Source organism: Brachyhypopomus gauderio, unplaced genomic scaffold (assembly GCF_052324685.1).
Source record: "Brachyhypopomus gauderio isolate BG-103 unplaced genomic scaffold, BGAUD_0.2 sc81, whole genome shotgun sequence".
NCBI lineage: Eukaryota > Metazoa > Chordata > Actinopteri > Gymnotiformes > Hypopomidae > Brachyhypopomus > Brachyhypopomus gauderio.
The window spans coordinates 784,823-803,831 of NW_027506902.1; the positions used below are offsets into that span (position 1 = coordinate 784,823).

At 45.1% G+C, this 19,009-nt stretch overlaps 2 protein-coding genes across 11 annotated transcripts in view; one reads left to right on the forward strand and one right to left on the reverse strand.

Moving 5' to 3' along the window:
• Window positions 1-7,450, reverse strand: part of LOC143493061 (nectin-2) — a 40,991-nt gene extending 33,541 nt beyond the window's left edge. The window contains 1 exon segment of the mRNA XM_076991167.1: window positions 7,050-7,450. Within this exon segment, the coding sequence (XP_076847282.1) occupies window positions 7,050-7,110 (61 nt within the window). The 5' untranslated portion in view covers window positions 7,111-7,450.
• A 1,579-nt stretch (window positions 7,451-9,029) lies between these two features.
• Window positions 9,030-18,812, forward strand: g6fl (g6f-like). Of its 10 annotated transcripts, none has more exons than XM_076991199.1 (14): window positions 9,123-9,524; window positions 9,788-10,039; window positions 10,243-10,427; window positions 10,509-10,853; window positions 11,562-11,828; window positions 12,445-12,480; window positions 14,745-15,077; window positions 15,845-16,099; window positions 17,088-17,153; window positions 17,241-17,369; window positions 17,580-17,653; window positions 17,795-17,824; window positions 18,057-18,103; window positions 18,318-18,812. In XM_076991199.1, exons 4-14 carry the CDS (start codon window positions 10,613-10,615, stop codon window positions 18,337-18,339), a joined length of 1,500 nt encoding a protein of 499 aa, XP_076847314.1. In that variant the 5' UTR covers window positions 9,123-9,524; window positions 9,788-10,039; window positions 10,243-10,427; window positions 10,509-10,612; the 3' UTR covers window positions 18,340-18,812. The 10 variants fall into 10 exon arrangements, 9 of the variants coding, with proteins under 9 accessions (XP_076847312.1, XP_076847311.1, XP_076847310.1 ...); XM_076991200.1 differs by having other exon boundaries at window positions 10,309-10,427; XM_076991201.1 differs by lacking the exon at window positions 9,788-10,039 and having other exon boundaries at window positions 10,221-10,427.
• The last annotated feature ends 197 nt before the right edge of the window (window positions 18,813-19,009 follow it).

The window sequence follows — 19,009 nt, forward strand, 5'->3', positions numbered from 1 at the left end:
TTCGGACTTCTGTTATCAACCTTTCACTATAACCACATGTACAATTTATACGCCAACCAAAATCCTGGGGTCACGCCGCCAGAGGCAGGGTGGAGGCCCTTCTTACATTTTTATTATTAATTCTTATTTATGATCCCCACCTGGCCTCTCTCGCCGAGCTCGGATAACAGTCTGATTTTCTTAATCAGTATTAACCAGTGTTATCCCTGTCCGAACGTTAACCCCGTCCAAACGTTAACCCCGTCCAAACGTTAACCCCGTCCAAACGTTAACTCTTTCTGCTGAGCTGAGCTATGCGGTCTGCACAGTGTTCCTACTCACAATGTTATTTTAGCGGACAATGTGTGATTACTATATCTTCATACTTCTGCTTCAGCTCCACATTTATTAAAACAGCCTCTAATACTTTTTTGCTATACTGCCCCCTTTTTGTTTTGTGTCATCTTTGATATAGATAACACTATATCGAATCATAAACTGCTTTATTTTGCATATTCATGAAGTGCGAATCCAACTGTTGCTTTGCCCACTCCACACAGATCTCCTCAAGTATCAGACTGCACGTGCGAATAAATGCTCAGGTTTTGGATGCAAGCAGGAGAAAGGTTACTCTTTACATTTTGTTTCAGAAACCCAGATCAAAAAGGCTCATGTTTCTTTCTGGGATTGAAATGACACCAAATACGATATTTTAAACATTCAACCAATATTATAAAAGGCATTTCAACTGAACAGCTCCAGATTAGATAGCCAACCAAAGCACCATACTGACAAGGATGGATATGTTCGGCACTCTGACTGTTGGGGTCCACAGGCACACAGAATGGTAAAAGACATAAAACAAGGAACTTCAAAACACTCCTTTAATGTTGATTGAGGGGGATAATAGAAGGCAACTGGAATATAAAACATTCATTGTATAATATAAAATATTGCTTTTATTTTTTATTTTTTACAGATTTTAGAAAACCAATTGTACTGGGCCTAACAAGGATAAAACTTCAGGTTGAACTGTAAAATGCAGTTTTGTGGTTGGCTTTGAGAGAATGGTCTAACTTAAAGAAAAATAGCCTTGCTTAGTAGCAATTTCTTTAAAATTTGGAAGCATTTTGTTGTAAAAATACACATTCCTCTCTATGTTACTTGGTTAATCATGGGCCACATCCAAAAACACCAGCACCATGAATATCTTAGTTCATCCTTCTGAAGGCCCCCATTTCAGGCCCAGGGGGAGGGGGGCACTGTTACCTGATCATTCATTCCATTCTATAAAGGATGGGAAAGAGGTGGACAGAAAAATAGACTAGACAAAAGAAGGGGTTGGAGAAAGAAGAGTGATGGGGCTGAGAGACTGAAAGAAGGGTGGAGATTGTGAGAAAAAAAAGCTAAGTTCAGAGAGAGCCAAAGTCAGCCTTGTTCCTCCACACAGGTAAGGTACAACACACACACACACACACACACACATTCTCCCTCTCCCTCCCTCTCTCTATGGCAGTGTGTAATTGATGGAAGTAGGGCAGACACAATGGGCTCTCTGTCTCTGCCTGGTCACCATACCTTTTCTGAGTTTCAGCTGCTCCTCACCACCAGCTAGGAGCTCTGAGCACTTCATATTAACGGCTCGGTTTCAAAGCAGTGCTAAAATAAATGGCGTGGCACAGCAAGTAAACATTTAGCTTCTTCTTCTTTTACCTTCTCTCTCTCTCCCTCTTCTCACTCACTTCAGTTCAACACGCTTTATTAGCATTACTGTCAGAAAAGACACAACTCTTAAAGGACTGAAATACTCTTCCCGTCTCCCTCTCTCTACCTCTCTTCCCATCTCCCTCTCTCTTCCCGTCTCCCTTTCTCTTCCCGTCTCCCTCTCTCTGGAAAGAAGGTCAGAGTGGTTAATACAGAGAAGTACTTCTCTACATGAAAGAGGTTATTTCCACGACTGTGAGAAACATTACAAGGAGACAGAAAGTTGGGGAAGGGTGTGTGTGTGTGTGTGGAGAAGAGAACGGGGGAGGGGTGGAGAGAAAAACAATGAAAGGAAGAGCAAGGAAGAGCCTTAATATGAATCCAATGTGAAGCTGAAGGTCCAAAACGAGAACAGAGAGACGGGCGGGGGGGGGGGGGGGGGGGGGGGGGGGGTGGTGTGGCTTAGGAAGTGAAGAGGAAGGAAGAGTGAACCACATGCAGAGTGTGTGAACGAGACAGGAGCTGAACGGAGGAAAACAGATCCGTTACATGGTCTGAATGGGGGGGGGGGGGCACACCAGAGAGAGGGATTGATCACACTTGTCTGTTAAAAGGCTGACAGGAATAAAATCACAAGGGTGAAAACCATGGGAGGAAACTGTGAAGAGCAGTGCGTCGCTGAGGAGATTCCATACCATCTAAAATGAGTTGAATTAACAGTCCTGAAGACAAAGTGGACGACGAAAAGCAGGCCTACTTCAGCACGCCTGGTTAGTGTCAACACCACAAAACTGCCCCGAATCAACTAGTTAGGCTGTCTGAAAACCTAAGGCACCTCCACATGGCTAAAAGGTCATCGCTGCTTTCCTCGAGCAGCTGCCTACCCTGGGCATGCTAATGGAATTAGCCGTGTTTGAAGGAGCGCCATCGTTTGCTCCTGGCTGGAGTCCTAGTGTCGTACCAGGCAGACAAGGGTGCAAAGAGGAAGTGAAGGAGAAAGCACTGCTAGAGACAGAACACAAGTCTAATCCAGACGGAGGGGGGATGGGGGGGGGGGGGGGGGGGGGGGTGAGACAGACAGAGGGCCGTTCATGTGATGGGGCTCAGCAAACCGTTTTGATTCGCAAGGGCATCGTCGCTAGCTTGGCGGATCGATACCGGATCAATAGAGCGAAGCCTGTCTCCCAGACAGCAGCGGATGAGAAGGGGAAAAAAAAAGACACACTAAGAACAGTAGGCAAAGCCAAGGCAGTGAGAGAGAGCGAGAAAGGCGCCATGGTCCAAGGTTACTAAAAGGAATCACCTCTCGGGTCTTCTCTCTCAGGGTAATTATTCAGCGCTTCTCACTCTGAGCAGCTGGTGGACTGCCAAACGAGGCGAGACAGTGTGGGACAGTGTGGGTCTGAAGAACACATAGGCTCCATCCCAGCAGACGTGGTGCAAATGTTCTCGTCAGAGAGCTCTGCAATAATGACTGAATACACTAGCACGTACTTAAACGTGCTCAAGCCATTACCTCGGGCCTGGGCTACGATCTGCTTTTGTGCGCATATCACACGTGTGCTAGGTGGTATTTAAAATTTCCATAACGACCAAATGTGAAACCTCTTCTAGTATTCCTATTACAACTTCTGCATTTGAACTTCCCTTCCAGAGACACAACCACACACAAACTAGAGACATGGAAAATCCCTGCATGGCAATCACTGCAAAGCTCAGTGTCTTCTAGAACTTTCTTCAGGGGCTATGGCCACACACAAGAGCTCACTAGGACCACCACACTAAAGGAGTCTTCCTGACCTTTCCAGAACCCTGCGGGGGTCACAGCGAGAGTGAAACCATCAGGATGGTTTTCCCAGGGTACCAGCGCCCATACAAGCCCATGTAGTGCTGTTCGTTTTGAAAGCCCTGGGCTTCCTGGAAGATGCCGATGTGATCCCAATTTTCTCTGCAATTAGGCAGGACCTGCTCCAACCATCTGGTAACCCCCAAGATCTCCCTGTTCAATCTGGCAACCACCCACCACTTCACAGACCTACTGGCCACTGCCCTATGGCAAAAATGTGGAGGATATAAGGTGTGTGTGTGTGTAGTAATAATTATGCATGCAACAGGATTATGTATTTATTAATGTATGTGAAGGCCCAAACTATGTAACAAATGTAAATTTGCTACTGATCAGGATCAATATTTGCCCATACAGTCATTTGTTAATGCCAACTGATCCATCGGTGTAACAGTAATAAATAATGGTAATAAAAACACAGATTTATCATTTTGAAAGTTACATTGCTTATTATAATTTTAATTACTTTATTTTATGTAACGTGACATTTAATAGACACCTTTTCCCCTCAGATGACGGTCACTGACAGTAGGTTCAGACGTTTTCCCATTGTTCTTCTCAGTCTCAAACAAGAGCCCACTAGTTTGTGAACCCCACCCACACGTCACCACTGCCTGTGTCCTCGCTTACAGAAGAATTCATCACTGCTGTGACAGAATGCAACTGTTTTGAGTACAACTTCATTTTAATTCAAATTTACAATGACACACTGCTAAAACAGGTCGTACATGTAAGCCTAGTCATGATGATTTGCATTCAGAGTGAGGAGTGTGTGTGTGTGTGTGTGTGTGTGTGTGTGTGTGTGTGTGTGTGTGTGTGTACTGTAAGTATATTCATCAATCTTATTCAGCACAACAAGCATAGGAAAACAAAAGTCCTCACAGAAAGGCTAAAACTCTCCATTTCCACAAGCGAACTTTAAACCCCATGCACACCCCCCCAGTGGTTCCTCGTGGTTTCATCCGTCTCCAAGAGAGCACGCTTGGCCGCCCGCGCCATGACTAAAATATGAGGGCCAGCCTAATGGCCATGTCTTCTCCATGAATCTCTAACACTGTAAAAGCATCTGAGATATGACATCTGCTGAACAGAGGGGGGCCAAGAGAGGGAGAGACAGAGTTGGGAAGAGAGAGAGAGAGAGAGAGAGAGAGAGAGAGGGTTGCAGAGAGTTAAAGGGGGGGAGAGAGGGTGGGAGCAGGAGAGGGATGGAGGGAGAAAGAGAGAGGGGGGGAGAGAGAGAAGAGGATGATGATAATGATGAAAGAGCAAGATGAGGCGGCTGTCTCTTCAGTGAGCTCATCTTCTGCCCAGCCCATTGAATCCCCGGAAATGAGAGCGAGAGGAATTATGGGTATGACCACGACAAGATATCAAAGGAAGTGTATGAAATTTCACCTGACTCTTACCCTCCCCCAAGTCCAGTGTGACTGGTCAGCCATTGGTGTAAACTGGGATGGGTCTCTGCTGCAAAAACTTAGACCCACTCCACCAACGCCCTACACCCCCCTCCATCTGTCTGTCTGTCTGTCTGTCCGTCCAACCCCCCCCTCCCTGTCTCTCTGTCCTACAGCATTACCCACTGGCTCTCTTACCACTGCATTCCTGCATTTCATTTCAATAAACCTGCTCTCTCCGTGTCCCTTGTTCTGTGGTTCAGACTCTCATAAACAGTGTGGCCTTGAGGCCTGGCTGAGGGCGGGGGGGGGGGGGGGGGGGGGGGGGGGGGGGGGGTCAGACAGAGGGTAGTGAAGGGGGAGGGGAGGATTTGAATACACCAATGACAAACATTCCTCAAACAAAAGCAAACAGGTCAGGAGAGTGAGGGGTGGAGCGAGATAGAGAGAGCAATGGAGGGGGGCAGTTTTTGGAGAAACTGGCTGCTACTTTTGTAGCTACAAGGTATGATTTAGAGAGTGTGGACAAGTAAGGGAGTGCATTACAAAGTCTGTATCATCCAGTCAGTTGAAGCCATCAAACAAATACCCCAAACTGTTTATTCTCTTCACTCACACCGACTTGAAGCTGGATGTTGTGCGCACATTAATTTCACATAAAATAAGGTCAAATAAATAAGGTCAGCCTTCTCCCCCACGGCTCCCTTCCCCCCACTAATCTGCCTATCACTCACACAGAGCACTTGAAGCATTCACGCAGAGATGTGTTACTACACTTGTTAAAGCCTTTAAGGAGGAAAAACTTCTCAACATCTCCATGGTAACATGTCCAAGGTTGTTTTTGACCCAAGTTAAATGGTTGGACCTTGTAGTCCACGTGGCTCTGAGCTGTTACCGTTATCTTAGTGAAACTCGATCGGACGTAAGGCGATATTGATAACATTGTATCCTGCAATTCCTGGTTTCCAAGTAATTATTGTCTTCGTTTTAATGGTAGAATGAAACAGTGTTTCCAACTCTGTTCGCTTGGGAGCGTTTCGGCCTTGTTCGCAAATACAGCAAATGCTTTGTTTCGTTATTTGAGCCCTGAATACCCCCCATCCACCCCAGGATGTGCGCCCGAGTGAAGGGTCTACATACAGACGGCGCTTTTGAGCTGCAACAACTGCGTCATTTCACACTCAAAACTTCAGTCCCTTCGAATTTCAGACTCCATATGCATAACTCAAAATATAACTTACAGTTGTCTGTTTACGTAAAAAAAAAAGCATCAACTTTCTTATTATAATTAAGCATCAATCCCAACAACATCATCATATCTCCCTCTGTGTACCTGCGTGCCTCTACGCCGCGGCTGCATTTTTAACCAAGCAGGCCAGCTTTCAATGCGCTACAGTAACCGGAGATACCTGTTGTGTAGGCAACTCGGCTACGGGTAAATACGAGGAAGCGATATGAAGAAAGACTATCTTAGTGTGTTGCCTCAGGCTTACAAAACCTCAGTCAGAAATTGGGCAGGCTAGTTCCAATATTTCCATTAGAGAGCGATAACAGACTACAGAGGACGCAATGCCCCAAAACAATACATTCAATTATAAACATGAACACTGACAACACCCTGTTGCTTTCCTACATGCGTGGCCGTTCTCTCTTCTCCATTCATTGCCATGTAAAAAAAGGAGCAAACAGAAAGACCAGAGGACGCGTTGAGAGAGACTGGGCAACACGGCTACACCTGCTGCCACCTTCGGGAAAAATACCTTTCATGGCCACACCTTACATGTGAAAATGGCGTACACCGAAACCAGACGGGATTGTTTTTTCCACATAAACTCAGTCTATGCGATACGCAAACGTCCCCTGCTCAAAAACATACGAAGGGCGAGCGATTTTTATACGACCGAAAAATAAGTGGGAATAATATCTAATATTGGCAGCAACAAAAATAAATAAAAAAGATAATAAATAAATTGAACCGATACTGACGCGTCATGACTACTTCTGTACAGTCCTCAACCGAAACCAAAAGTCAAACTTCAAAGACAATACTTTAATATAATAATATATATCATATAATTTTTATATACTAGTATATTCTGCGTTTTACATTGTCGTAATAGACTTACATTGGAGGAAGACAGAGCTGAAGAGTCCTATCAAGGAGCAGAAACGAAGGTCCCAGACCATGGTGCCCTCAGTCCGCTTGTTGAACACAATTCAGAATCACTGATATTTTTGTAGAAAATGTTCTTATTGTATAGAAACGAACGTCTTCGGGCAAAGTATAAAACACTTCAACGCTGCGTAAAGCGTTATTGACGTCCCACCTTCTCAATGGTAAATTTCAAAAGAAAAACGCACTTTGAAGAAAATAAAGCAGCGCCGCTCCTCAAACGGTCCCGACCCTCAGGTTGGGGAGAAGGGTGCTCAGGTGAACCACTCGCCGGTAATATAACCCACTCAGGAGAGGAGAGAGTGCGCAGCCTGCCCGTCTTCTGCCGTGATAGCGCTCTGCCGAAACTCCCGCACACGCACAGCTACTGGGTGATCTCACGTGATGTCACGTCCACGTCACTTAGAAATCACCTAAAACCCAATCCAGTAATAATAATAATACACGGCTTCCGGAAACGTTACAGTAAAATAACGACCAAAAAAGAGTCGATAAACGTCCTTCACATACTTTAGATGAACATTGGGGTATCTATGAGAAATGTGCTAATGAAATTTAAGGGAGAGTTTATTAACCTGAATCTCTCAGGTTACACCTGACGCGCTTTGGTAAATTCTAGCCTACAGGTCGTCAAGTAGCCTATTGATCGAATACCCACGATAATAATCGGACTATGGATCATTTACTATACCATATATAGGGTATCATAACATGTTCAGTCAAGTCTTTACAACCAGAAAATATTTGACTTTAACATACCTCATTCAGCATAGCATTTTATCAGACATACATTTGCCGTTGCTGATAGGCCAACATTTGTAATAAATAGTGTGAGGAATTTAATTTTAATGAAGTCGACGTATAACACCGATGTGATACAGAAATCACAACGAATGCTTGTCCGAAACTTGTTTTTATTAACCATTTTGTTACAGTGCCTTCATTCTAGTTTTTGTTTGGAAACACAACTCTGTTAAGTGTTCGACAGGTATACAGTCGCAATAATGAACCACAACAGTTTTCTGAGCGCAACGAAAGCAGTAGCGAGATTTGTAAATTGCGCATACAGAGGCAACACTGCCCCCACCCGCTGCAGCTGCGCACTACCCCGCACCGACGGAGCCGCCGGACACCGTTTCAACTTCACGGCCATTGACAACCTGCTCTTTTTTTATTGTTCACCCGTGAACAATTTATCGAATAAATACTTGTAAAGATCAACAAATACCGACTGATTCTCCAAAGGGCCGGTGTACGTTTATAGTTGCGCAGTGAACAGGCGCTCTAAAGCGGCTTTATGTTGTGTAAATGATCGTCTGCGTCCTTCACAGCGGTGAGTTCACGGCCCAAGAGTGTCCAGTCTCGGCGAATACAGCTTCCTTGTTTTGTAACGCGGTGTGCTGCAACTTGAAATAGGTATATTTCGTCATCTATGTTTAGCTCCCACGAGGAAAGGGAAGCCGCCCTGTTTCCACCTCGAAGTCTCAGCTAGTGCTAGTTTGCTGGGTTGCGGATGGGAGAGAGGAACAGAGAAACCCTGATGTAGATGATCGGCGGTCTCTGTCTGCCGCCGTTCACACACACACACACTGGCATTCAGTCGCACATCTTCAGCGGCGGCTGGGCAGTTACTTTGCAGGCTCTGACATTTTCTCCCAAATCATTATTCTCCTATCTGTCTTTCTCCCTCGCACCTATATCTACCTCTCCTGTTCTTTCATCTTCTAGCAGGCCCCTCCCCGCCCTCGTGAGCTCAGAGGTAATTAGGAGCTGATGAGGCGCGGGTGCTCTGTAGGTTTAATAACTACAGCTTTAATTAAAGAGTTTAATGGGGAAGTAAGGACATTTAGCCCAGACACTAGAGACCAGTTACGATATAGGCCCTTAAATCCTCACTCATGCTTGTTATCCCTCACACACACACACACACACACACACACACACACACACACACACACACACACACACACTCCACATGCCTGTACATAGAAGGCCAGTCCTACAGCACAACAGAGTCTTGTGATGTAGCTGGAAAATCTTGTGCAGAGTTTATTTGTATTCTGTGAGACCAGTTTGAGACCATGATCTTCAGCAGAATGTAATTTAAAGGGCCAATGGATGGATGTATATGGATGTGTGTATGTACTTTATCAATCCTTCACATTACTCATGGTATTTTCCTGCATGAGTGTGTAAGCTGTCAGCCTTATCTGCACGGATGTCAGTGTTTCTCCAAGCGAAACACACACACACACGCACGCGAGAGAGAGAGTTGAGCTCTTCTTCTGTATTGTCCAGTAAACATTGTACTTGGCTCTCTTTGTGAAGACGCCATAATTAGACCTGATTAGCATGTGGACTTATTCTCTTTTTTTTGCACTAGTTTGCATTTGTGAGTTTCTCATCCTTCTGTCGACAGCAGACCGAGGTATGCAGTGCTATTTTTATCTTTCGAGAAAAATAAACTGGTTGAAAATATCTCGTCATATGGTGTTACTAATATAATAATATGTACATATAATTTAGACAACAAGAAATGTTTACAAACACTATTTACATTGAGATTTCTACATTGTTACAAATTGGCTACTCTAGTTTTCATAGCACAGATATTCATATTCATATTGGGAGATTTGGAGCACAGATGAGTGATGAATTTGTTAAAGCACACATTTATGATCCATTCTGCAGGGGTCATCAGCACATCCACATTTTCTCTGTGCTCTGTTTTCAAACAAACCTGGCGTGGACAGTTAGCCCATAATTACCTGTCAAAAGTGCATTTGGAGATGGAGCTCAGTAAAGACGTGAACTGGTGTGAGGTCCCCTATGATGGGATTCAAAACCTCTCTGATAAAGTCTAAGTATAGACAATCTGCACCAATCTGTACCTGAAGCCAATATATTGCTTTTATGCTTTGTTTTGAAAAAAATCTGGACAAGGTTAGTATAAATCTAATTTCATACTTCACTGGTATTTACTGTAAGAAGGAATAAGAAGAAACAGCTTCATTAAAACCACAGTGTCCAGACAGGTCCCTTGTTTCACTGGCTTTTAGTTCCATTCTTGTATATATGATCTGTTTTGAATTTTCCTGTCTTGTTTCATTTGTTGAAAAATCAGGGCTGTGTGTGATTCACTTTAGACCTGTAGGACATGGACCCACCCTATTGGAGTACAGGCTCATTCATAGACGTGATCTACATTCCAGGTTCAGAAAGTAAAACTCCTTCCCAGGATTTTACTCAAGCTTGCTAGATTTTCGAATTGGTGCAAGCCAGGTAAAATTAGTGGAATCGACACAATCCAGGAAGCCTGAGCAAAATCGTGGTGAGGACTTTTACTTTGTGAACCTGGAATGTCCACCTCTGTTAAAACTACATCTGGCAATAACAGACATGTTACAAATAGGTCCTCTCACAGGCAGTGACTGGGCGGATGTGGTGATAGGGCAGGAGGGAACAGCCGTTACCCTGCCCTGCTCCCGGCCTCCACCCGCCCAATGGGATTCATGGATGATGATGTCAGACGGGGAGAGTCACTGGACCGTGCTGCTGTCGGCCAACGCTAGCGGGGGGGCAGAGGAAAGGCCCTCACGGAAGCTCACCCAGCTGGGCGGTAGGATGTTCGAGATAGGGCAGGACGCATCACTGCGGTTCATCGTCACGGCTACAGGCGGGGGACGATATTCGTGTTCAACGCGCGTCGACGGCAGGAAGTCAGAAGCGAGGATCATTCTTCTGGCTCTTGTGAAATGTTGAGTGATGGTTCCTCTACCCGCTGGTCCCTCTATCCTCTTTCACTGTTCTTCTGATGTTCAGTCTGAGGAGTGGTGGTGAATGCCGTTGGTGTGCTGTGAAAACCCTGTATCAAATACAGGCAGAAGCCCTTCAACATCAGAGGATGTCTCCAAATTCTCTTTCTCACTCTTATTCCATTTCATCTTCTACTCTAGTTTCTCTTTTACCGTCTCTGCTTCTATCCATACATTCTCAGGTCAGCATGCTTTGTTGGTCTTCACAAGCAAAGGGTATGAGAATTGGAGAGGAATATGAATCTAAACAATGGAAAACATAATTTACAAAATTATTAGTTTTAATAATCTTAAATGCACCAGACTGATGAGCAATGAAAGAATGGCGCCCTCCCTCATACACTGATGCTTTACTGGTTGTGACAAGATGCCACAAATCTTACTGCCTGCATGATCAGACCGCTCTTCTCTTCACACATCAGCCAGTTTATCTTCATTACTAAAGTCTGAAAGGCTCTCTCTCTCTCTTCCCATCTCTCCTTACCCTCTCTCTCTCTCCTGCTCACTCCCTATTTTGCCCTTTTTCTCTCCCTCCCTGCCTCTCTCGTTATTCTTCTCCCACTCTTTCTTGATCTTTCATTCTCTCTCTCTCTCTCTCTCTCTCTCTCTCTCTCTCTCTCTCTCTCTCTCTCTCTCTCTCTCTCTCTCAGTGACTATAACTCCATTTCCCACCATAAACATGGACAGCAACGTGCGTCTGGAAGCCAGAGTCTCTCCCCCCTACGTCGTCGGAGGGGGGGCGTGGTATTCACCGATGGGTGTCCGTTTGCTCGCCAACACATCCTCCGTGGGCACCGTGCTGACCAAGCTGCCCCGTGTCACCGCCGACGACAGCGGCCTCTACACATGCAGCATCCGGGTTCGTGGGCGGAGTCAACAACGTATCTACAACTACACTCTGGCCGTCGCCGTGGACGGTGAGGGGCTGTGATTGGCTGATTAGATAACTGATTACTGGACTTAAGCAGCAGGGAAACAGAAGTGAGACCATCGTTCCTTTCCTGCAGAACTGCTGGGATTTGTTTGGCCAGTAATAATAACTCGTGCCCAATAACAAGCTGATATATTTTGACGGATCACAATAACTTGTAATAAACATATATGGTATTCACTGCATAAACAACACGTAACCTAAGTGAATTTATACATATGTAACCTTCTAATGGCAAAAGATGTTGGGCTGACAGCTTGACAACATAATCAGGCATAATGAGGTTATCTGTTTACGTTTTGGGCAGGGACAAAAGGGATTATCTTTCTTGCTGAATGTAATCCACTATAATTATGGGATTATGTTTCAGTAACCCACTATTAATGTACCTCATTACAAAACCCAGCCCTTTGTGGGCTGTCATTTATGTTATTAAATATAGTTTGCGAGGTAAATTCAGCAAATACCATTTGTTGAGCTACTGGTTGTAAGGAAAGGTGGTTTCTAAATGTTTTAATATAATATTGTATATTAAACAAGATGAACAAACAAACCCATAATGTTAATTGTCATGGTCTCTTTTTCTGTTTTTTCTTCCTCAGTGAGGCACGTGGCAGCATTACCAAGTATTAAATATGGTGAGACTCTCTGCTTGTAGAATATTAAAAATGTTGAGACACTCTGCTTGTAGAATATTAAAAATGTTGAGACACTCTGCTTGTAGAGTATTAAATATGCTGAGACTCTGCTTGTAGAGTATTAAATATGGTGAGACACTGCTTGTAGAGTATTAAATATGGTGAAACTCTCTGCTTGTAGACTTTTAAATATGGTGAGACTCTCTGCTTGTAGAGTATTAAATATGGTGAGACACTGCTTGTAGTAGGGATGCAAATGATTAATCGACTTTCGATTAATTGTCGATCAAGAGGTTAGTCGATCAAAATGTATTAATCACGATTAATCGTTAGAGCGCGCTACTGTAGTAACTTGAACAGAGCGTAAGAACGAGAAGTGAACACGTGTCGCGAAAGACCAGAGTGGAAAACAAAATGAAGCGGGCGAAAAGACGTGCGGTGTGGGACCACTTTGAAGCGGGTTCGGGAAACAAGACAGAAACTGCGTAATCCAGAAAATCCCGAGGAGGGAAACTTTATTTTCCACGCAACTCAAACAATAGCACCGTTCTCTCTCCGCTCCCCCAGTGTCACTTAAAGGGCCAAGTGCCTGTCTGTTAGGGAATTCGCTGCGAGGAGTAGTAGTCGCTACAATTTCAACATTGTTAATTTAGGCAAAGAAGTCAAATATTCTCTGTGTAATGCGGTATTGAAGTACAACAGTTCCACTAGCTCACTCAATTATCATTTGAACACCGTGCAGCTGTCCTGCATATCACCACTGCACCTGGTCAACCTAAAATCACAGCTACACTGGGAAGGCGTTTTCGAAGCTCGCTACGAAAAAAGAAGAGTGAGCTAAAAACAAAGCTAGCTACTGCTACTGCTGTAGCCCTTACAACAGATTGTTGGACGGCTCTAACAACAGAAAGTTACATTACCGTGACGTGCCACTACACTGACGAGAACTGGCAGCTAAAATCTGCAGTGCTGATTACGACGAACACGTCGGATAGACACACCGCTGACAATTTAGCTGACAAGCTCAATGATGTTGTGGAGACTTGGGCACTCTCCGGTCGTGTTACAGCATGTGTTCACTACAACGCTAGAAACATTGTCCAAGCATAGGCTCAATAATATTCTGTTTGGCTCTCTATTTAATTTCTTCTTTTTTTTGTCTAATGTCTAATGTTTCAAATGCAAGAACGGAGCCAGTCCTTAATTTATTCCTTTTTAAATGAAAGAATGTATTTTGTTATACCATAAAAATTTCCTAATGCATAATTACTTGAGCAATATATCATATAATACAATATAATTATCATAATATAATATATACTTTTTGAACAAAGTGAACCATTTAGCTGATATTTTTAAAGGCCCTATTGAAACACTGAAATTCAGGTGAAAAACGCCGCTTATCGATTAATCGAAAGTCGATCGATAAGATCAATCAACTAACGATTAATGAATTAATCGATAATTTGCATCCCTAGCTTGTAGAGTATTAAATATGGTGAGACTGCTTGTAGAATATTAAATATGGTGAGAGACTCTGCTTGTATTAAATATGGTGAGACTCTCTGCTTGTAAAGTATTAAATATGGTGAGACTCTCTGCTTGTAGAATATAAAAAATGTTGAGACATTCTGCTTATAGAGTATTAAATATGGTGGGACTCTGCTTGTAGAGTATTAAATATGGTGAGACTCTTTGCTTGTAGAGTATTAAATATGGCCAGACTCTCTGCTTGTAGAGTATTAAATATGGTGAAACTCATTCCTCAGACAACTTTAACAGACCTCAGAATCAGCCTGAGATGAAGTCTGATATATCCATCATTCATACACAAATACACACACACACACACACACACACACACACACACACACACACACACACAGTCCCCGCCACCCTAGAGCAGAGTGTTGTAGCTGGGTGGAGTATTTTTGACAAACCTAAGGAATGCAATACACATTGTCTCATCCTCTGCCTCATTCATTTTGCTTTCACACCACTGTCTGCACAACAATGGCACATAATTGACTAGCAGCCCTGCGTCTCATTGTGAGGACCGAGCTGGACACGGAGACGTGGCAACTGTGTCCCTATTCGTCCTCGCCAACCACCCTGCGTCTCTCCACCCCCTTCTCCCTCTCGCCCCATTATTCTTCCCTAACTCTGCTCTCCTTCCTTCTGGTTCTCTGCCTTGCCTTCAATCCCCTTTTCGGACTCCCACCTTTCTCCTCTAACCCATTATCCTTCTTTCTCCTCTTCCTCAGGTCCCATGCACAGCGTGGCGGTTCTCTCCGAGTCTCCCGTCTCCCTCCCATGTCCCCCTGTCCTCGGTGACTACACGCGGCTCTACTGGTGGCGTCCAGACGCCTCACAGAACGTTCAGCCAGAGCTGGTCTACTTCTTGGACCACTGGAGGAACCGCAAGAAGCAGACCCAGCCCCACCTCCAGCTGCAGCGCTCTGCCTTCCCAGGGCACGCTGGGAACACCTCCTTCATCCTGAAGCCGGCAGCGCTCGCAGACGCAGGCCGCTATCAGTGCGAGGTCTTCCTGGACGACGAGGCGTTCGGGCAGGTCACCACTCTGACCGTTTTACGTGGTAACGACCGCAGGCGTGGCACCAACATGTGCGTCCAGGCGGTGGAAATGTCATGTGAAGTTTCCCATGAGGGAAAATGTCATGTGACTTAACATTCACAACACATTAGGTAGCAGGTCACACCCACCTCTGTGAAGCGCACACGTGCACACGTACATACACTCACAGACTTACACTTTAGTGTTGTTTTTATTCCGTACTTAGTCAGTGGAATTACACAGGTCAGCCAGTGTGCCTCTGATTTCCGTCTCTCACCCTCTCAGTCAGCCTGTCTTACTCTCTCTGTGAACCTGTCTCTCTCTCTCATACATTCTCCACTTCCATTTTTTCATCTTTCATCATGTCTTTGCTTTTCAAAACACCCCTTCTTCACTAGTATTATAATATAAAGGCTTTCAGTAGGCCTCATTACACATCTCATTACATTACATTGATATCTCCCTCTGTGTACCTGCTGCCAGTCGCCGTTGCCGACACTGGTGGCATTAGCATTGCCGTGGCAACCAGTGGGCACAATTTAGGCCAGTATTGATTCTGTTTTGAGCATGAGGTGACATGTTGTATCTGTTTTAGACCTCCTGGGCCTGCTCCCTGTCCACCTTATGAATCATTTTAACCCTTTTAACCATTTAACCCCTCTCCACAACTTCAACCCCCACCCTTATGGTTGGCTACCATATATATATATATATCTCCCTTTCTCTCTCTCTCTCTCTCTCTCTCTCTCTCTCTCTCTCTCTCTCTCTCTCTCTATCTCTCTCTCTCAGGCTACAGCAGTCTCTCCTCTTCCTCTTTGAATCTGCGCTGTGATTACGCCGAGCGCTCTCAGGTGGCATCGGTGGGCTGGTCACACAAGCAGAGACCCGGCCTCCACCTGATGCAAAAAGCCATCATCGGCCGGGTGACCGTCACAGTGGCCCTCCCCGTCACCCCCGACACTGCCGGCCAGTACATTTGCACGTTGCACCTGAAAAGCGGTCGGGTCATCTCGTACCTGCACTCACTCACGCTGCCATCTACAGGTAAGAGGCGTTACCACTCCACCCACTCTGCAAGCCCACCCCCCCCCCCCCCCTCCTCTCTGCAGACTTTCTACCCAGGCTCCTCTTGGCTTGTTTGCTGTGTCATGGAGCCTTACAAAAATACTTTCGTCCCACTGCTTATACGCTCTTGATATTTGTTATTGGATGTAGAACGTATTAATCTAAATGTGCAGTAAAGCCCAATGCAGTATTACTACGAATGACTCATACAGGGTATATACTTCTATCCAGCACACTTTGTTGGACACTGTGAACATGCCACACTACACACCTCAGGTACTGATAGAGAGAGACAGAGGGGGAGAAGTGGTGAACGTGGACCCGCTGTGCCTTGAGTTATTACATCATTACATTACATCTTAATTGTTGCAGCAGATCAATCTGTGGGATTCCGAAGGTCGGACGGTCAAACCGTTCTGAACCCATTCCTGGTGCCCCGCTCCGTTAGTCACAACCACTCTGTTTTAATTAAGGCCCAGTGCGGTGTTCACAGCAGAACTGCACCTAAGAAACAGAATCCATGAGTAATAGCTCTTTCCAACAGAGACCTTTTCCCTCGTGTCTGAAAGCAGTCGCCAACAATTACATTTAATTTCACCAGATGCTTGTGACGGGTTAAGCGGTATTTTATCAGGACTGAGGCAGGAGATTGATTATTACAGAAACGCGTTTAATACTAATGTTGCAACTGTTTTGAATAGACGACATCGCATGCAAACCGGTATCTGGGTTTATCGCCGCATCAGGGATGCTGTGGGCAAATTTGAATGCCTCGCGCGTTACAACATTACGTAATGTCACAGACACCACCCCCCCCCCCCCCCAACGGAATATCTCGGTACCGTCTCTGCTTTTCAAGCTTTTTCTTGTTTGTTTGGTTTATGTTCTTTTTAGAAAGATCAACTAATTGCAGTTTCAGTTGAAACAGAGTGAGCTAATCTCGGTTTCTCTTCTGACTTCAATAAAGAGCGACCTTGCTGTGCGTCTGGCAACGTGAGCGGCGACTCTGCAGGCTCTTTGCTGACACCTGCCGGTGAGTTCGTCCTCTACACCGCCGAGCACAGGAACGCTTACGACGTTTCCCATTACCCCCTTCCACTTCTCCCCATCTTTCTTCCAGAGGGCAACAGCGTGTCGGAGCCGTCCGTTCTTCTCCCCTCGCTCTCTCTTCTGCTCTTTCTGCTGCCCGTCTCTGCTGTGGCCGTGGGATTGTTGCTATGGAGACGGGGACGTTGCACCCTCAGTCGGAGTGAGTCCTGCCATGAGCTCACCCCTCCGCCGTCTGTCAGACATTGATCCGGATCACACTGACACGTATGAAGACCACGATGTGAACAACAGTAATTCATTGCCCTCTGCGTGTGTGTGTGTGTGTGTGTGTGTGTGTGTGTGTGTGTGTGTGTGTGTGTGTGTGTGTGTGTGTGTGTGTGTGTGTGTGTGTGTTTACTTGTCTGTGTAGATGCTGAACACACTCTGTCTCATTACTCTGGTGAAGTGGAGAACATTTATGAAAATCCTGAGGATCTGAGACAGGTGATTGGAGTGTTTTTCGGTCTCTCCTACACACACAGACACACACACACACACACACACACACACACACACACACACACACACACACACACACACACACACACACTCACTTTAACTGATTTTTTTCCACTTTTCCACTAGCAGTCAACTCCACAAGCCACAGTGTATATGGTGAGCCAAAAACTATGTGTCTATGTGTGTGTGTGTGTGTGTGTGTGTGTGTGTGTGTGTGTGTATGCAAACCCTTTCTTTACTGTCAGTCTTACATTAGCGATATTAAGAAATGAAGTTCTGGTCCCTGCCAAACCATCCATCTGAAATCCTCTTGTCCACCCTTCGTCCATCTTCATCCTTCATCCATCTTCATCCGTTCACAACCGTCCTCTCCTCTCCACTCCCACAGGCCCTGAAGCCCACAGACCAGATGGATGTGTACAGGGAATTAGACAGGTGAGAGATGATTGGCTGCAGGTCACAGGACGAGCATGACCTTCGACCTGTCACTGTTCCTCTTCAGTCCTCTAATGACCTATTCATCATTTCACTCTCTGACATGTCCTTCTGCCTCTCTTAATCTGTGTGTGTGTGTGTGTGTGTGTGTGTGTGTGTGTGTGTGTGTGTGTGTGTGTGTGTGTGTGTGTGTGTGTGTGCTTTTTCATTTCAGATATGACAAGTGCTGTGATTAAGTTTTTCTGAATTTAAAGTTTTTCTGAATTTCTGAAATCATTTATAGTCTGCAGCCTATTATGTCTATGAATGATTACTGTATATAATGTGATTATTGATGACAACAGCAAGCATTGATTAAATTGTAAGGAATCGTGATTCTGGGATTCTGTCTTTAGTCCCACCTGAGTGTCTCACATGGGTTTGTTTTATTCTCATTCATCGACCTCATAAATGACAACGAACCACATTGTCAGCACCTGCAGTTCAACTGGGCCTCTCTTCCACACACTTGACAGTCTAGTGTCCCAGTGCACACCCTCTAGATGATTGACATCCCCCAGCCAAAGGGCAAGCAGGGACAGAAAACTGCCCATCAGCCCTAAAGAAATGCCTGACAGGTAGCAGTTCACACACACACACACACACACACACACACACACACACACACACACACACACACACACACACACACACACACACACACACACAATCCAAATGTGGCATGAATCTGCCATATTCTGCCATAGCATGAAGTCCTGTACAGGAAAAAAAAACCTCTTGGGACCTTGTAGCTCACAACTAAAGAAGCCATTTGGAACTGAAAAAGTGGTCCCTGGGAGAGGAGCAGAGACACTGTAATGAAGGTGTTTGGGAGCAGGAGAGAACAGGAGGGTGAGTGGCGAAAAC

What these genes read in the sequence shown, in the direction of transcription:
- g6fl (XM_076991194.1), top strand. Translation starts at nt 9,449, where the DNA reads ATGTGGACTTATTCTCTTTTTTTTGCACTAGTTTGCATTTGTGAGTTT. An exon ending in ATCCTGAGGATCTGAGACAG is followed by an intron (nt 17,654 to 17,794) that starts GTGATTGGAGTG and finishes CTTTTCCACTAG; the next exon opens with CAGTCAACTCCACAAGCCAC. An exon ending in GTGTACAGGGAATTAGACAG is followed by an intron (nt 18,104 to 18,317) that starts GTGAGAGATGAT and finishes TTTTCATTTCAG; the next exon opens with ATATGACAAGTGCTGTGATT.